This window comes from Bos mutus, chromosome 18, assembly GCF_027580195.1.
Source record: "Bos mutus isolate GX-2022 chromosome 18, NWIPB_WYAK_1.1, whole genome shotgun sequence".
NCBI lineage: Eukaryota > Metazoa > Chordata > Mammalia > Artiodactyla > Bovidae > Bos > Bos mutus.
Genome location: NC_091634.1, coordinates 51995972 through 52010838, shown reverse-complemented (window position 1 = coordinate 52010838; position 14867 = coordinate 51995972). Strand labels below are relative to the sequence as shown.

The 14867-nt window shown below is 49.6% G+C and overlaps 1 protein-coding gene across 6 annotated transcripts in view; it reads left to right on the top strand.

Moving 5' to 3' along the window:
- ATP2C2 (ATPase secretory pathway Ca2+ transporting 2) overlaps positions 1-14867 on the top strand; it is an 89325-nt gene that overhangs the window by 40342 nt on the left and 34116 nt on the right. For all 6 annotated transcript variants that reach the window (XM_070388622.1, XM_070388620.1, XM_070388621.1 and 3 more), the window contains 4 exons: positions 203-292; positions 1581-1616; positions 1735-1796; positions 5177-5285. In XM_070388622.1, the coding sequence (XP_070244723.1) occupies positions 203-292; positions 1581-1616; positions 1735-1796; positions 5177-5285 (297 nt within the window). The remainder of the gene's footprint in view (positions 1-202; positions 293-1580; positions 1617-1734; positions 1797-5176; positions 5286-14867) is intronic.

Below are 14867 nucleotides of genomic sequence, written 5' to 3'. Positions count from 1 at the left end.
GTGGACCGCAGTGGTGGGTCTTCAGGCGGAGGAGAACCATTGGGTGGTGACAGTCCTCCCCTCCTGGCCCTCAGGTCACTGCAGGGCCGGCCTGGAAGCCAGGCTCTGGGTGCAGAGCTGACGCTGCTCCACTAGAGCAGGCCTGGTCTCTGATGTCCATGAGCCTAGACAAGATCCCACTGCCCTGTTTTTCCTTTTTCAGTTCAAGAATCCCCTGATCCTGCTGCTCCTGGCCTCTGCCTTGGTGAGCGTCCTCACAAAGAAGTATGAGGATGCCATCAGCATCGCCGTGGTGAGTGCACCCCATGGGAGTCGGGGGACAGTGCCCCCCCATCCCAGACCTGGCTGCCGAGGTCCTGCTGAGTCTCAGTTTACCTTTGTTATGCAAGGAGAAAAAAAACTAGGCTGTAAGAAGAAGAAAAAAAGTAGAAAACACAGCATAAAGAAAGGACAAGAAGTGTCCATGTTCTTCTACCTCACGAAGAGCTGACTCACTGGAAAAGACCCTGATTCTGGGAAAGACTGAGGGCAGGAGGAGCAGGGGCAGCTGCTAGCCTGTGAGGCTGTTTGAATTCAAGTTAAATAAAATGAAGAATTCGATTTCTCGGGTGAAGTCAGCACCACAGTTTGAAAGCATCAATTTGTCAGTGCTCAGCCTTCTTTATGCTCCCCAACTCTCACATCCGTACATGATTACTGGAAAAACCATAGCTGTATCTGGTTCCAAAATGTTTTCGTTGCCCTGAAAGGAACCCCGTGCTCATTCAACAGTCATCCCCCACCCCCACCAGCCCCTGGAAAGCACTGTCTGCTGTCTGTCTGTCCAGATTTGCCTGTCCTGGGTCGTTCTTATAAACAGAACCCTGCGCTGTGTGACCTTTTACACGTGGCTCTTATATGTGACCTTTTGGTTAATGACTTTCTTTCCGCTTCCTTCAATCTGTCAAGTGCTGTCTTTTGAAAAACAAAAAGAGATTCCTTCCGTGCGGTGGAATTCAGGGTTGCTGTTCAAAAGCCTGAGGCTAGATCCACATCTTCTGATGTGAAATCATGTTTATTAGCAGCTTTGTTGTTATTTGTTCAGTCACTAATTTGTGCCTGGCTCTTTGTGATCTGTGGACGGCAGCACGCCAGGCTCTTCTGTCCTTCACTGTCTCCTGGAATTTGCTCAGATTCATGCCCATTGAGTCAGGGATGCTATCTAACCATCTCATCCTCTGTCAGCCCCTTCTCCTGCCCTCAATCTTTTCCAACATCAGGGTCTTTTCCAATGAGCTGGCTCTTTGTGTCAGGTGGCCAGTTATTAAATGCTGGTGAGATACAAATGATCGTATCTATAGTGTATCATCCTGTGTTACAAGCGTATCTATGCCAAAAACTCTAAGAAGATAATCCCCAAATGTGAACCTGTGGAGGCAGAATTGAGAGTGCTTTTCCGGCTCCTCTGTTTTCTAAATCTCTGCACAGTGCTCTAGTTTGCAAGGAAAAAGGAAATACATTTTGGAAGACAGAGTCCTCCCCTGGATCACTTACCTGCTCATTGGCAATGGGTGTTAACGTGCGCTCCTTTTGCCCCCTAGGCTGTGCTGATCGTGGTCACCGTCGCCTTCATCCAGGTGTGTATATGTGCCCTGAGTTCCCGGGCGGGGTCACCCGGGCTGATGAGAGCTCTGTGGGGAGCCCCCCACACCCCTGACCCCACTTAAACACACTGTTTCATGTGCTTCCGGCCAGGAGTACAGATCAGAGAAATCTCTGGAAGAGCTGACAAAGCTGGTTCCCCCCGAATGCAACTGGTAAGTCGGAGACCTCCGGCCCACCTAACCCCAGGACTTTGTGGTTCATCAGAGGAGTCAGTGGGCTGGCAAGTTTGGCAAAACTTTAGCCACATTTATGTCCTCTGTTGTGTGATATGGGAGAACTGTGGCTCACCAGGGTTAGCAAACCTGACCTCTGCCCCACCAGCGGATTGCTGTGCATTCTTAGGCATGCCATTCGGTCTCTCTGGGCCTCCACTCTGTCACTGGGGTCTAATCTGAGTGCCCAGCCTGGGGGCCATGGATGACAGGGCTTTGGGAAGAGGGTGGCCCACGAAACCTGTGATGAAGTGTGCAAAATTGTGTGCATTTTTCCTAGAAGGCATTTGACATTTTTCCTGAGGCTCAGAAGCTGAGGGGGAGGGCTTTAATAATAAGCTGAGGCCTCAGAACTCTAATCGAAGCGGGTGGACAGCTCAGTGATGAACCCTGGCCATTTGCTCAGCTGCCCGCCAGCCTCTTTCCTACCCGAACATTCCTGCTTTGCCTTTTGTTATCACATCACCCTCCCAAAAGATGTTTAAAAAGGAAAGACAAGAATGTCTCCCCTTACCTCCTGGGCCTGTCTGCTTAGCTCAGTGCTGTGCAAAGGGACTTTCTGGAAGATTCCATCATACGCGCTGCCCGGGACAGCGTCACTAATCACATATGGCTGTTGAGGACTTCACCCAAGGGACTGAATTCTTCATTTTATTTAAGTTGAACTCAAGCAGCCTCACAGGCTAGTGGCTCACAGATGGCTCAGCTTAGAGGGTTTGCAGGGGCCACTGCCCTTGGTAAAGGAAATGGCAGAAGCAGAAGTGAGAATGTTGCAGGCCTGCTGTTGTGTGTGTTTCAATTTAATTTTTTAGTATATCAGCAATCCCCAACCAGTTATTCTCCTTGTAAACATGAAACCACTTTGGAAAAGGCCCAGGTCTTCTCCCTCACCCTTCCTGGCATCAGCTGAGGTTGTCTTAAGTCCTATGTCTTTCCCAAATACACACTGCCACTCATAAGAAAGTCACTGCAGATATCTTGTGATCCAAGGTACTTTGGAAGGATCTCAACAGATAGTAACTCTCTTTTATCCCAAGGATAAGCTGGGAGAAAGAACCTTAACATATATTTGCATACAGATGGCATAATTGAGCATAGAGCTGGAGGATAGAAAGATCTAGTGCGAGGTCCCTCCTCTCAAGGAGTCAGCAAGTGAAAAGTGTGTGTGTGTGTGTGTGTGTGAGAGAGAGAGAGAGATACAAGGCAGAGAATAATGAGTAACAAAGTAGAGACCAAAAGAGCATGCTGTGAAAGCATGAGAGGCATGAGTCAATTCTAGAAGATTCTTTTGGGGGGCAGTAAAAATGTCTGGGCTTAATAATGGGATGAACAAGGTGTCAGAAATCCAGACGTGTGATGTATGACGTAATCCTATAAGAAGACAGAAGCATCCATGATTTATGGGGTTTGATGAGCTGATCTTAAGTTTAAATATCAAGTCTTGGCCTTTCAGGCGAATAGTATGCATTATTGATGTCCCTGGGAGTTGCTTCTGAAAGACAATTTTATTTTCAAGAGCCGCAGAGGCAGGCAACCTGGGAGAGTTGAAAGAGCAGTGAAGGGACACAGCCTGCCTCCCCAAGCCCCCGAGCCCCATGTCAGGAGAGGCATCTGCCCTGCAGACCTTTCCTGCTTACCTCCATCTTTTGTGCATTCATTAAATATTTATAAAGCACCCACTGTGTGCATGGCGATGTCCCAGGTGAGAGATAGGAAAGCCCTGGCCTTTGGACCTCTCACACTCCTAACAGGTGAGGCAGATAATGAAGTGAAGGAATGAAATGATTTTGGAATGAGGCAGGTGCATTAAAGCCAAAAAGACTGAAAGCCAAAGCCACACAAAAATGAGAGAGAACCTCATGGAGATGCAGTGACTGGTGGAGGTGTGGGAACAATCTTGAATATCTGGCTGGCAGGTTACTCTGCTCTGACATTTAAGGTGGAGCTGACCTTTAAGTTGAGGCCTGATAAATGGCAGGGGCCAGCCATGGGAAGAGTCGAGAGAAGAGCAGACGTCTATCTGATAGGTGCTCTTGGCTATAAACCCCAGAAAATTCAGCTGCACAAACCACAAGGAAATGGTGTTGTCTTATGGCAAGGGATCTGAGGTGAGGGGCCAGTGGGGCTAGTTAATTCAAGATGGGATCAAGGACCTGGTCCTTTTATTTCTTTACTCTGCCATCCTCAGCTTGCTGGCTTCGTTCTTATTCTGGATTCCCTCATGGCCCCAGGATGGCTGCCACAGCTCTAGACATCACAACCAGACATGATAAAGATGAAAAAGTCCAACAGAAGAGGCCATGTGTGTCTGTAAAGAATGAGAAAACCTTTCTCTTGAGCCCCTGCCAAATACCACTCCTGTCTCTTAGGCCAGTGTTGTAGACCACGCCTGTGTCTACATCAGTCACGGGCAGGGGATGGGGTCACCCTGATCGTCTCAGCCTGTCAGGACCCACCCCCGGAGCACTCTGCTGCGGGGAGAAAGGCAGGTACCTGGATAACTGCATTCTGTTAACAAGGAAGAGGGGAGTGTCTGCTCCACCATTCAAGATCCACAAAGACCTTGAGACTGGAAAGAGCTGGGTGTATTCAAGGGGGTGCGTGGCAGGAGGTAGGGTGTCTGGGTCTAACTCCCAGGTTCTTGGAGAGGGTTTGGAGCAGGAGGAAGTTGTGATCTGATTTTGTGCTTTAAGAACTCTCTGGCTGCTACAGGAAGGAGGCCCAGGGAGGGGCACAGGTCCCACCGGGGGGCTTCTGCCATGTTGGGTAAGGAGCAGCATGTCGTGGGTTCCAGTGGGAGCCTGTACACAGAAGCATGCCTATGTCTAACAGCAAACAGCCATGAAGTGCGGTCCCAGGCCTGGGGGTGGGTTGCTCCCTGGTTTCTCGGGCACTTAAGGTGCTCCTCCTGGCTTTAACAAGGTTCTGCTGTCCCTGAGGTCAGAGCTGGGCTCTGTACACCAGAGCGCTGTGTTCTCCGAGGACAGAAGCACTGCCAGCTGCCAGCTTTGTTAAGGAACCACTTCTCTAGACCTGCAGAGGCTTCTGGAGGCCGTGTGGCCCCGCCTTGTTTCCAAGCAGGGTGAACAGTAGTCACCTCACTTTTCAAATGAAGCCCAAGTTCTCCCAGGAGATAAGCTCTTTCCCAAGAGTCTTTTAGGACATGTGAATTTAAAAAATAATAAAACCATCAAAGCACAAGCATTTGTCCACATCGGAAAGAGAAAATGTATTTCTGTAACCTTTGCTCAAGTTTATCAAAGTGCCTAAAATTGAGATGTCAACATGGATGCATTTGCTTTTTCCTGTTTAAAATGCAGCATAAGAGAAGGAAAGCTCCAGCACCTGCTAGCTCGAGACCTGGTACCTGGAGACATCGTGTCTCTCTCCATTGGAGACCGCGTCCCTGCTGACATCCGTCTCACAGAGGTGAGGGGCCCAGACCCCGGTCCAGGGGCCGTGCAGACACTTGGCTTCTCAGAGGCAGGCATTCTCTCCTTCTTGCACACACATATACACAGACATAGGCATGTATGCACACAAGCAGAAAGTTAGCAAGCACAATTTTAAGCACAAAGCTCCTCCGATGGCATTTCATAAATTATGTATTCTTATGCAAGTATAAGCCTAACACGTTTTGGTTATATGATTTTCTAGCTTGTAGCCTACTGCAGTAGAGAGGAATTTTATAGCTGAGGAATGGTTTTATAGCTGAGGAATGAGGGATAAGTTGCTTCTAGAAACAACCATACTGATGGCAGACAGAAGCACTGTCAGACTGCTTAATCTCAAGGATAACAACTAGTCTAGCCGTAGAAAGTAGCACAAGCCTTTGTTAAGAGTGCAGTTTGGGACGTCGGGTGTGGGGCTCCATCCCCAACCTTTGCGGGTCTCAGGGTGTCACAACCTCACAGAACATTCCCTGAGGCTGTCGAAGATGATCCTGAATCCTCAAGAAAAGGAAGAAAAAAAAAAAAGAAAAGGTGAAGTCAGGTTCAGAGAGATCCGTTGATGGGAGTAACCTATTTTATGATCCCTGCCAAGAAGGTTTAAGGATTGTTCAAAGCTTTTAGTGATAAAGGATTAAGCCCTGGTTATCAGCCTGATTTATTTATTTAAGGAGGACATGTTCTCTGGGTCAATAGCAGGCTGTTGAAAGGGTGGCCTGGAGAGAGGTGGGGAGTGGAGGGAGACAAAAGAGACTGGGAGCCAACCTCCGGGGTGTTCTCTGGGTCAATAGCAAGCTGTTGGAAGGGTGGCCTGGAGAGAGGTAGGGAGTGGAGGGAGACAAAAGAGACTGGGAGCCAACCTCCGGGACCTGCGTTTACAGCACCCTGAGCCTGGCTTTGAAGGTGAGGCGGGGGCCAGAGGGCACCCAGGCTTTCCAGCTCCTCTGCCCCTGTTTTCAGATCCCCAGGCAGGGCACAGCAAGTGTACCCCACACCAGGGTGAATTCCTCTCCGTCTGCTTCTCCCTACACGAGCATCCAGCCTTCGAGTCCAGGGCATGTGGTTCCCAGTAGAGGAGCCGCTATCCAGTGGCCAAGCCCCACCTGCAGAGAAAGCTGGGGAAACCAGTCTGACACTGTCCATGCCTCCCTAGGGATGGGCTCTGCCCTGCAACGTGGAGGAGTCCCCAGGTACAGGGGCGGGCTGTCCACATACTGGGCAGCTGATAGACAGGACGCATGTATACTATGGACGCTACAGGGAGGCAGAGCGGTGAAGTGATTAGTGCCCTGGGGCTGGCCATTAGCCAAGTCCTATCCTTCAGAAGCTGTGTGACCTTGAGCAAGTAGCTTAACCTCTCTGTGCCTCAGCTTCCTCATCTGTCAGAGGGGTTAATGTTCATTCCCAACTCGAGGGGTTCTGATGATGCCGAACTGAGCTAAGACCATCAGCCTGCTTGCACAGCGCCCCGAGGTGGGGACAGAGTCCCGAATATCAGCCATTGGTTTAACTGTTTATCATTACCAAGCTTGACAACAGTTCCTTGAAAGAATTTTTTAAACCCCAAATAACTCCCCTCCTACTTCAACTGGTTTTCTTCCTGCCCTGCTTCTATCAGATTAAATGGTATCTGGTCGTTGCCAGCACAAGGACTTTTTCAAGGCTACCGGCCGCCAACACTCTGCAGATTTTCTCTCTGGTCCTTTTGCAGATCAGTAGCTTTGTTTACTCATAGTAGAGTTTTTTTTAAAATAATTTTATTTATTTGGCTGTGCTGGGTCTTCCTTGCTGCGTGTGGGCTTTCTCTGGTTGTGGCGAGCAGGGATTGCTCTCCAGTTTCGGTGCAAAGGGCTTCTCATTGCAGCGGCTTCTCTTGTTGCGGAAGCTCTCTTGAGCTCTAGAGCGTCCGGACTTCAGGAATTGCCGCACGTGGGCTCAGGAGTTGCAGCTCCCGGGCTCGAGAGCACAGGCTCAGTAGTTGCGGCTCAGGGGCTTCGTTGCTCCGAGGCATCAAAGCAGCCCCCTGCATTGTCCAAGGGTCAACCGTGTGTAACAATCAGATCGGCGCTAGCCACTGTGTGAAAACCGCCTTGCTTCATCTGCAGTGACCTTAAGAGGACAGTGCTCTCCTTTTACAGTGAGGACACAGAAGCCTGGAGGGCTGAGCCCACACAGTCAGTGGGGCAGAGGGGACTTGAACCTGGGCCATCTGGCTCCGGAGCCCAGACTCCAGGCCCTGTGTCGATGCAAACAATCGCTAGTAAGAACGGAGCACGTGGGCCAAACCGAGGACTGTAGCCCGGGAGACAGGCTCGCCATAGCCCAGACAGACTGCTCCTGAGAAGCACGGTTTTCAGTGCTGTTTGTACCCTGTCACAACAAAGAAAAAGAAATTCCATCAGACATGGCAGGGGTACATTCCTTCAAGGTCACCAAAAGGACAGATTAGGACATACGCAGTGAGAGGCATGACCTTGACATCTGGGAAGAGAGCCTTATCTCGGAAGGAGTCCTGGCTTAGAGGCGTTCACCCCTATCTTCGGGGTGAGCGCTCTTTGCCTCTGGGTAATGTGTCCTTTTCTTTGATGATGAAAGCAGGTGTCCCGTGTACGGTGCACACAGGCTGTGCTGCTGATCATAAAATCCACGCCAAGTCATAAACACCAGACTGGCTTCCCCAGCCTCCACCACCTCTTTCCCGACAGCCAGCTCTCCGGACTTTCTTCCTGGCTCTCTGGCTCTCCCTCCAGGTTTCCTCAGTGTATCGAGTGTCTAGAGCTGCTGAACAAAGTATTACATACTTAGGGGCGTAAACTACACAAGTGTATTATCTTGCAGTCTGGAGGTCAGACTCAAACTCAGTTTCACTGGGTGGAAATCAAGGCGTTGGCAGGACTGTATTCCCCATTCCCAAGCTTCAGGGGAAAATTGGTTCCCTTGCATTTTTTAGCTTCCAGGGTCGCCCACATTTCTTGCCTCGTACCCCTGAATCACTCCAACCACTGCTTCTGTCTTTGTATTTCCTTCTCTCAGACACCGCTCTGATTCCCCTCTCATAAGGACCCTTTTTAAAATCAGTTGATCTCTTTTTTCTTTTTTTAATTAATTTATTTGGCTGCCCCAGGTCTTCGTTGTGGCATGAGGAATCTTTTAGCTGTGCCATGTGGGATCTAGTTCACTAACCAGGGATCGGCCCTGGGGCCCCTGCATTGGGATCGTGGAGCCCTGACCTCTGGACCAGCAGGGAAGTCCCTGTAATGACATTTAGGGGCCCCCAGGATCATCCAAGCTAATCTCCCCATGGCAAACCCATCCGTTTAATCACACCCGCACAGTCTCTTTTGCTGCTAAGACAACACTTTCACAAATCCCAAGGATTAGGACTTGGGTGTCTTCAGGGATTGGATGGTAGGGGGCTACTATTCAACCCAGCACCCTCAAAGCCCTCCTCTAAGCCTCTCCTCCTTCCCTGCTTGCCTGAGGGCACCCCTCCCAAATCCCCGTCAGTCAGTCAACAGATATTTCCTGGGTACTGCTGTGAGCCAGGACCTGTGCTGTGCTGAGGAGGCAGTGAGAACAGACGAGACCTCTGCTTTTATAGCCTGGAGTGATAGGCGACATCCACCACAGGGAAGCTTGTGGGAAAAGCCCAGGGGATTCTGGACTTCCCAAACAGGACAGACTTGACTGGCCCACTGCAGTCACAGAGGGCTTCCTGGAAGCAGTGCCTTTTGAGCCGTTCTGGAATGGGGATCAGCTGTTCTAGGCAGAGGAGACCCAAGCTGGGTGCTCAGCCCTGACTTGGAAGCCAGATGCACTGCACCTTTCAGCTGCCCGCAGCGCATCTTCACACAGGAGGGCCGTTCCTGCCATCTGGAACCTACTTCCCACCAGCAGGACTTAGCTGTTCTCATTCCTGAGGCCTCAGCCCCAACCCGTCCCCTCCCCACCGGCCTCCCTGATCCCTCTCCTGAGGCGTCACCTCCCCTCCCTCCCCCCACCCTGGATTCCTGCTGTTCATTCCAGTGTCACTTTGCTTTCCTGTTTATTGCTCAGTTCAGTTCAGTCGCTCAGTCGTGTCCGACTCTTTGCGACCCCATGGACTGCAGCACACCAGGCCTCCGTGTCCATCGCCAACTCCCAGAGTACACTCAAACTCATGTCCATTGAGTCAGTGATGCCCTCCAACCATCTCATCCTCTGTCATCCCCTTCTCCTGCCTTCAATCTTTCCCAGCATCAGGGTCTTTTCAAATGAGTCAGCTCTTCGCATCAGGTGGCCAAACTTTTGGACTTTCAGCTTCAACATCAGTCCTTCCAATGAACATTCAGGACTGATTTCCTTCAGGATGGACTGATTGGATCTCCTTGCAGTCCAAGGGACTCTCAAGAATCTTCTCCAACACCATAGTTCAAAAGCATCAATTCTTCAGCACTCAGCTTTCTTTATAGTCCAAATCTCACATCCATACATGACTACTGGAAAAACCATAGCCTTGACTAGACAGACTTTTTGTTGGCAAAGGTCCCTTCACAAAGGCAGGGAGTTTGTCTGTCTTGGTCACTACTGGATTCCCAGGGCCCAGAAGAAGGCCTGGCCTTTGGCAGGAGACAGATGGACAGATAGCCACCTCCATTCCAGCATATCCAAACCCACACCCACCTCCCTGCCTGCATCCTCACCCCTTCCCAGTCCCCTAACACCCATTGTTCCTGTTTTTCTGGCCAGCTGTCTTCAAGGGAGGCATCTTTGTCTCATCTCTCTCTCCTTTCCTCTTTTTAAGAAAAAAACAGGCTCTATTTCTTAAAGTCTTTTCCTTTTTTTGACCATGCCATGCAGCTTATGGGATCTTAGTTCCCCGACCATCACCATGACCCATCCCTGCTGATACTGACCTTGATCAGCTGGCTGAAGTCTGTTTTCTTACATTTTAATGTATCACCAATTAATAGGGTGCAGATGACACTACCCTTATGGCAGAAAGCGAAGAAGAACTGAAGAGCATCTTGATGAAAGTGAAAGAGGAGAGTGAAAAAGTTGGCTTAAAACTCAGCATTCAGAAAACTAAGATCATGGCATCTGGTCTCATTGCTTTATGGCAAATAGATGGGGAAACAGTGAGAGACTTCATTTTTTGGGTCTCCAAGATCACTGAAGATGATGACTGCAGCCATGAAATTAAAAGACCCTTACTCCTTGGAAGGGAAGTTATGACCAACCTAGACAGCATATTAAAAAGCAGAGACATGAATTTGCCAACAAAGGTCCATCTAGTCAAAGCTATGGTTTTTCCAGTAGTCATGTATGGATGTGAGAGTTGGACTATAAAGAAAGCTGAGTACTGAAGAATTGATGCTTTTGAACTGTGGTGCTGGAGAAGACTCTTGAAAGTCCCTTGGATTGCAAGGAGATCCAACCAGTCAATCCTGAAGGAAATCAGCCCTGAATATTCATTGGAGGGACTGATGCTGAAGCTCAAACTCCAATACTTGGGCCATCTGATACAAAGAACTGACTCATTTGAAAAGACCCTGATGCTGGGAAAGATTGAAGGCAGGAGGAGAAGGGGACAACAGAGGATGAGATGGTTGGATGACATCACTGACTCAATGGACATGAGTTTGAGTAAACTCCGGGAGTTGGTGATGGACAGGGAAGCCTGGCATGCTGCAGTCCATGGGGTAGCAAAGAGTCGGATACAACTGAACAACTGAACTGAACTAATTAGTAGGGGTTCTTTCTGTGAAAGATCCTCATGTTTGGGCAACCACTGCTGTCACTCCAGCTGGAAAGTGCCCCCATTTTATCAATCCAACAGGCCCACAGAGGGTCCTCCTCTGAGGCTCTGTGTTCATGGGGCTCATCCTGCCATAGGAGGAAGCTGCAGTGACCCCACACCATGTGGATCAAGATTAAACTCTACCCTCTGACTGTTCACAGTCTAGCCTGCCCATCGCCCCGCCCCAGACCCTATGAGAGAATGGATGCCTGTGCTAAGAGAATGCAGCAGAATCCATCTCTGACATGACCTAGGCTGTGGGGCCTCGGGCAAGTTTCCAAAGCTCTCAGAGCCTCAGTTTTCTCATCTATAGAGTGGGGATCAGAGCAGCATCTTTTCCATGGCATAGTCGTGAATGTTTCATGAGAAAAATACACTCAGCAACTGTGTGTTAGCATACTATCAATGATAGTAATTATTCTCTTAGTTTCTCTTGCACTCTAATTTAGCATCATCCCATTTAGCACTGAATCACCCTCCATTTGTTTCAAGAATTTGATTTCCAAAGTTCTTGAAAAAAGAACCTGAATTAAAAGTCTTGTTGACTCGGCCAGTTGAAAAACTGGGTGGGCAGGTTATATTCTAATTGGTCTTTCTTTAAACAGCAAAAACCAAACTTAAAATAAGCAAATTATGTGAGCCTCAGTGTGTTTGAAGGGGTTAGTGTTGGGACAAGAGGAGATGTAGTGACCTTCTAGCCCAGTGTCTCCCAACACTTGGCCCACAGGGTGGTCCACACACTGCAGCCCCCATGTGGAGAGTGTCAGCACCCCTTTGCATAGTAAAGCCCCTGGGAAGTCCTTCAGTAAAGAGGACCATTCACTGGGTTTACCCCCATATTCCTCAAACTGGTTTTCACCATGGAACCCACTTTCCACAGAGCAGCAATTAACTTCCTGTGAAGGAGGGTTCCCCAAGACACAAGTGGGAAAATGATGTTCTAACTCGTGACTCATCCATCTTATACCTGGAAAAACTAAAGCTCCCAAATCACAAATATGTGGATGTGATTTTTGTTAACATAAGAAGTCTCTAATCGTCGTGGGTCCATTAGGGAAGCAGAATGGAAGCACAGGGGGCTCTTGGACCTGCAGTCAGCCTTCACATAGTCTGGTACAAGTGTAAAGACTAGAATTAAAAACAGAAAAGAGCGACTTCCCCGGCAGTCCAGCGGTTAAGACTCTGCCTTCCAATGCAGGGAATGCAGGTTCAGTCCCGGGACAGAGAACAGAGATCCCACATGCTGCCGGGTATGGCCAAAGACTAAAAAACAGAACAAAACACCCAGGACAAATTAACCTGCAGCTTAGCTCCACTTGCTGCCAGTTTGCTCCGTCTTCTTGCTGTCTGGCGCTCCCATCCATGTGTACTCCCCACTGAGAGCCTTACTGTGCCTCACTTGGCCTGTATTTCTTGGATTGTAGGCTTCCCCTCCTGATGGAACTGGCCTGTCTTCTAATGTCTAATATCGTTTTGCACATTTCCCCATGTGGGTCCTTCTCTGCTCCAGACTTTTCATGGCTCCTCATTCTTTACAAGGTTACATCCCAATCTCTTAACCGATGCCAGACACAACGAGGTTCCAGCCACACCTCCCACACGTCCTCTGCTCCAGTCACGCTGGCCCCACACGCGTCCCCATGTGGACCAAACCTTCTGTCTCTCTGCTCGTGCCCTCTCGTGGTGATGGCTTCCCTGGTGGCTCAGCTGGTAAAGAATCCACGTGCAATGCGGGAGACCTGGGTTCAATCCCTGGGTTGGGAAGATCTCCTGGAGAAGGGAAAGGCTACCCACTCCAGTATTCTGGCCTGGAGAATACAGTCCACGCGGTCGCAAAGAGTCGGACACAACTGAGCGACTTTCACTGTCTCATGTTGATGGAGTTGAGGCCCCGTGAGAGCAGGGCCAACTCTTCCCCCTCCAGCAAACCCCTGCACTGGCTTCAGCACCTGGGATAGTGCCCACCTCTGTCCACGCCTGAGAACCCTTCCCCAGAGAGGATGGCCCGGGCCCACTGCTTGGCGTGCTGGGCTCCTTCTGTCCTTGCAGTCTGTGGCTGGGCTGCTGGGGGAGAGGGGTCTCTATTTACCTCCCCATCTCTTCCGTTGCTTTGATCAAACTCATTATCACCAAGTCCACCCACCAGCAATTCTCTAACTCGCCTTCTTTTCCCTCCTGAAAGACCGGCCTGATTCTCTTACCAGTGTTTGCTCATCCCTCAAGGCCTGTTTCATGTCCTAGACCCTCCAAGAAACTCTGCAGCTCATCCTCCCCCACCACCACTCCACACTCCTGTTTCCTGAACCTTCTGAGGCAGAATAGATCCGATTAGGGTGTCAGGTTGTTCTAACTATGCCTCTCAAACTCAGGCAATGGCAGGATTCTCTTTCACTGCTGACTTACCATCTTATTACAGTGTAACTTCAATGGAACAAACATAAAGTTAGATACAAAATCTATGTGCTTCAAATTAAGTAAGTTACAACTTATTCTAACTATTATCATGTCCAGTTAGACCACATTTACTAGAAACAGAATCTCTGTTTGCCATGGTTACTGTTGTTCAGTTGCTAAGTCGTGTCTGACTCTTTGCAGTCCCACGGACTCAGCATGCCAGGTAGGGTGACAATATACAGCCTTGACATACTCCTTCCCCAATTTTGAACCACGGAGGTGTGGTAGTTTCTGCTGCCTGGGACCTGTGGGGTCAACATCTGGTGGTTCTGGATGACTCATTTCCGCATTTCTTCTTTCATTGTGGGTTAGGAGCTGCCCGTGAGCTCATATGACTGCTCCGATGTCCTGGAGATAAAGCATGAAGATCAGTTAGTAGTTGTGTTTGTGGTGGTAGGTTGAGGTAGGTACATGGGCTTGAAGAGGCAGGGGTTTATTCCCATTTCACGTGATGAGAGCCTGGAAGTGGAGCCAACGGGGTGGCTTCCCCATGGAAGAAAGGCCCTGGGTTTCTCCAGCCCTCCTTTCTGCCCTCTTGGGCTGTGGCATCCTGTTAGTGCCTGTAAAATGGCTTGTGGAGCTCCAGCCATGAGCACAATGACCCAAGCAGAGAAAGAGAAAGGTGAAGGGGGCCAGGAGGAGCTGTCAGCTCAGCCGCCTTCAAAGATCTTCACAAAGACCATTGTCCAGAGGGTGGAGACACTGTGAGCTGCCAGGGAAGCTGGGAAACAGGGCTAAGGGGGTGGGATGGGGGCCATCATCAGGCCCAATGCCACGGGGTTCTGTTAGGAACTTGGAGGGTTAGATGGATATTACTTGGCAAGTGGTGGCTCCTGTCATCCTTGCGGACTGGGGTTCCCTGGAAGTGTGCACATTTTTATAGATTGGTATTGAATGGTAAAACTTGGGAGTGTAGAGAACTCACAGACTTCTGTTTGAGAAAGGCCGATCTAACTGTTCTTTTGGGAGTTTGCAGGAAGATAACTTCTTTTAGTTGCTCTTTTTTTGCTTCAGTGAGAAGTCCCTTAGGGGTAGAGTATACCCTAGATACCTTGCACGTCCTTGGTGGTACCTGGCATGGTTCTGGCCATGGAAGACTCACCTCCTGAGTGATACCTGCTGGGCCTGTGGTCACTTCTGCAAGACCTTGATAGTTAAGAATGCGGTCTCTGAAGCCACCGTTTGGTTCAAACCTCTGCTCTGCCGCTAATGAGCTGATTAGAGCAGATTTCTTAATCAGCCCATGCCTCAGTTTCCCCAAATGGAAAGTGGATAAGGGACTTCCCTCGTGGTCCAGTGGCTAAGACTCTGTGCTCCCAATGCAGGGTT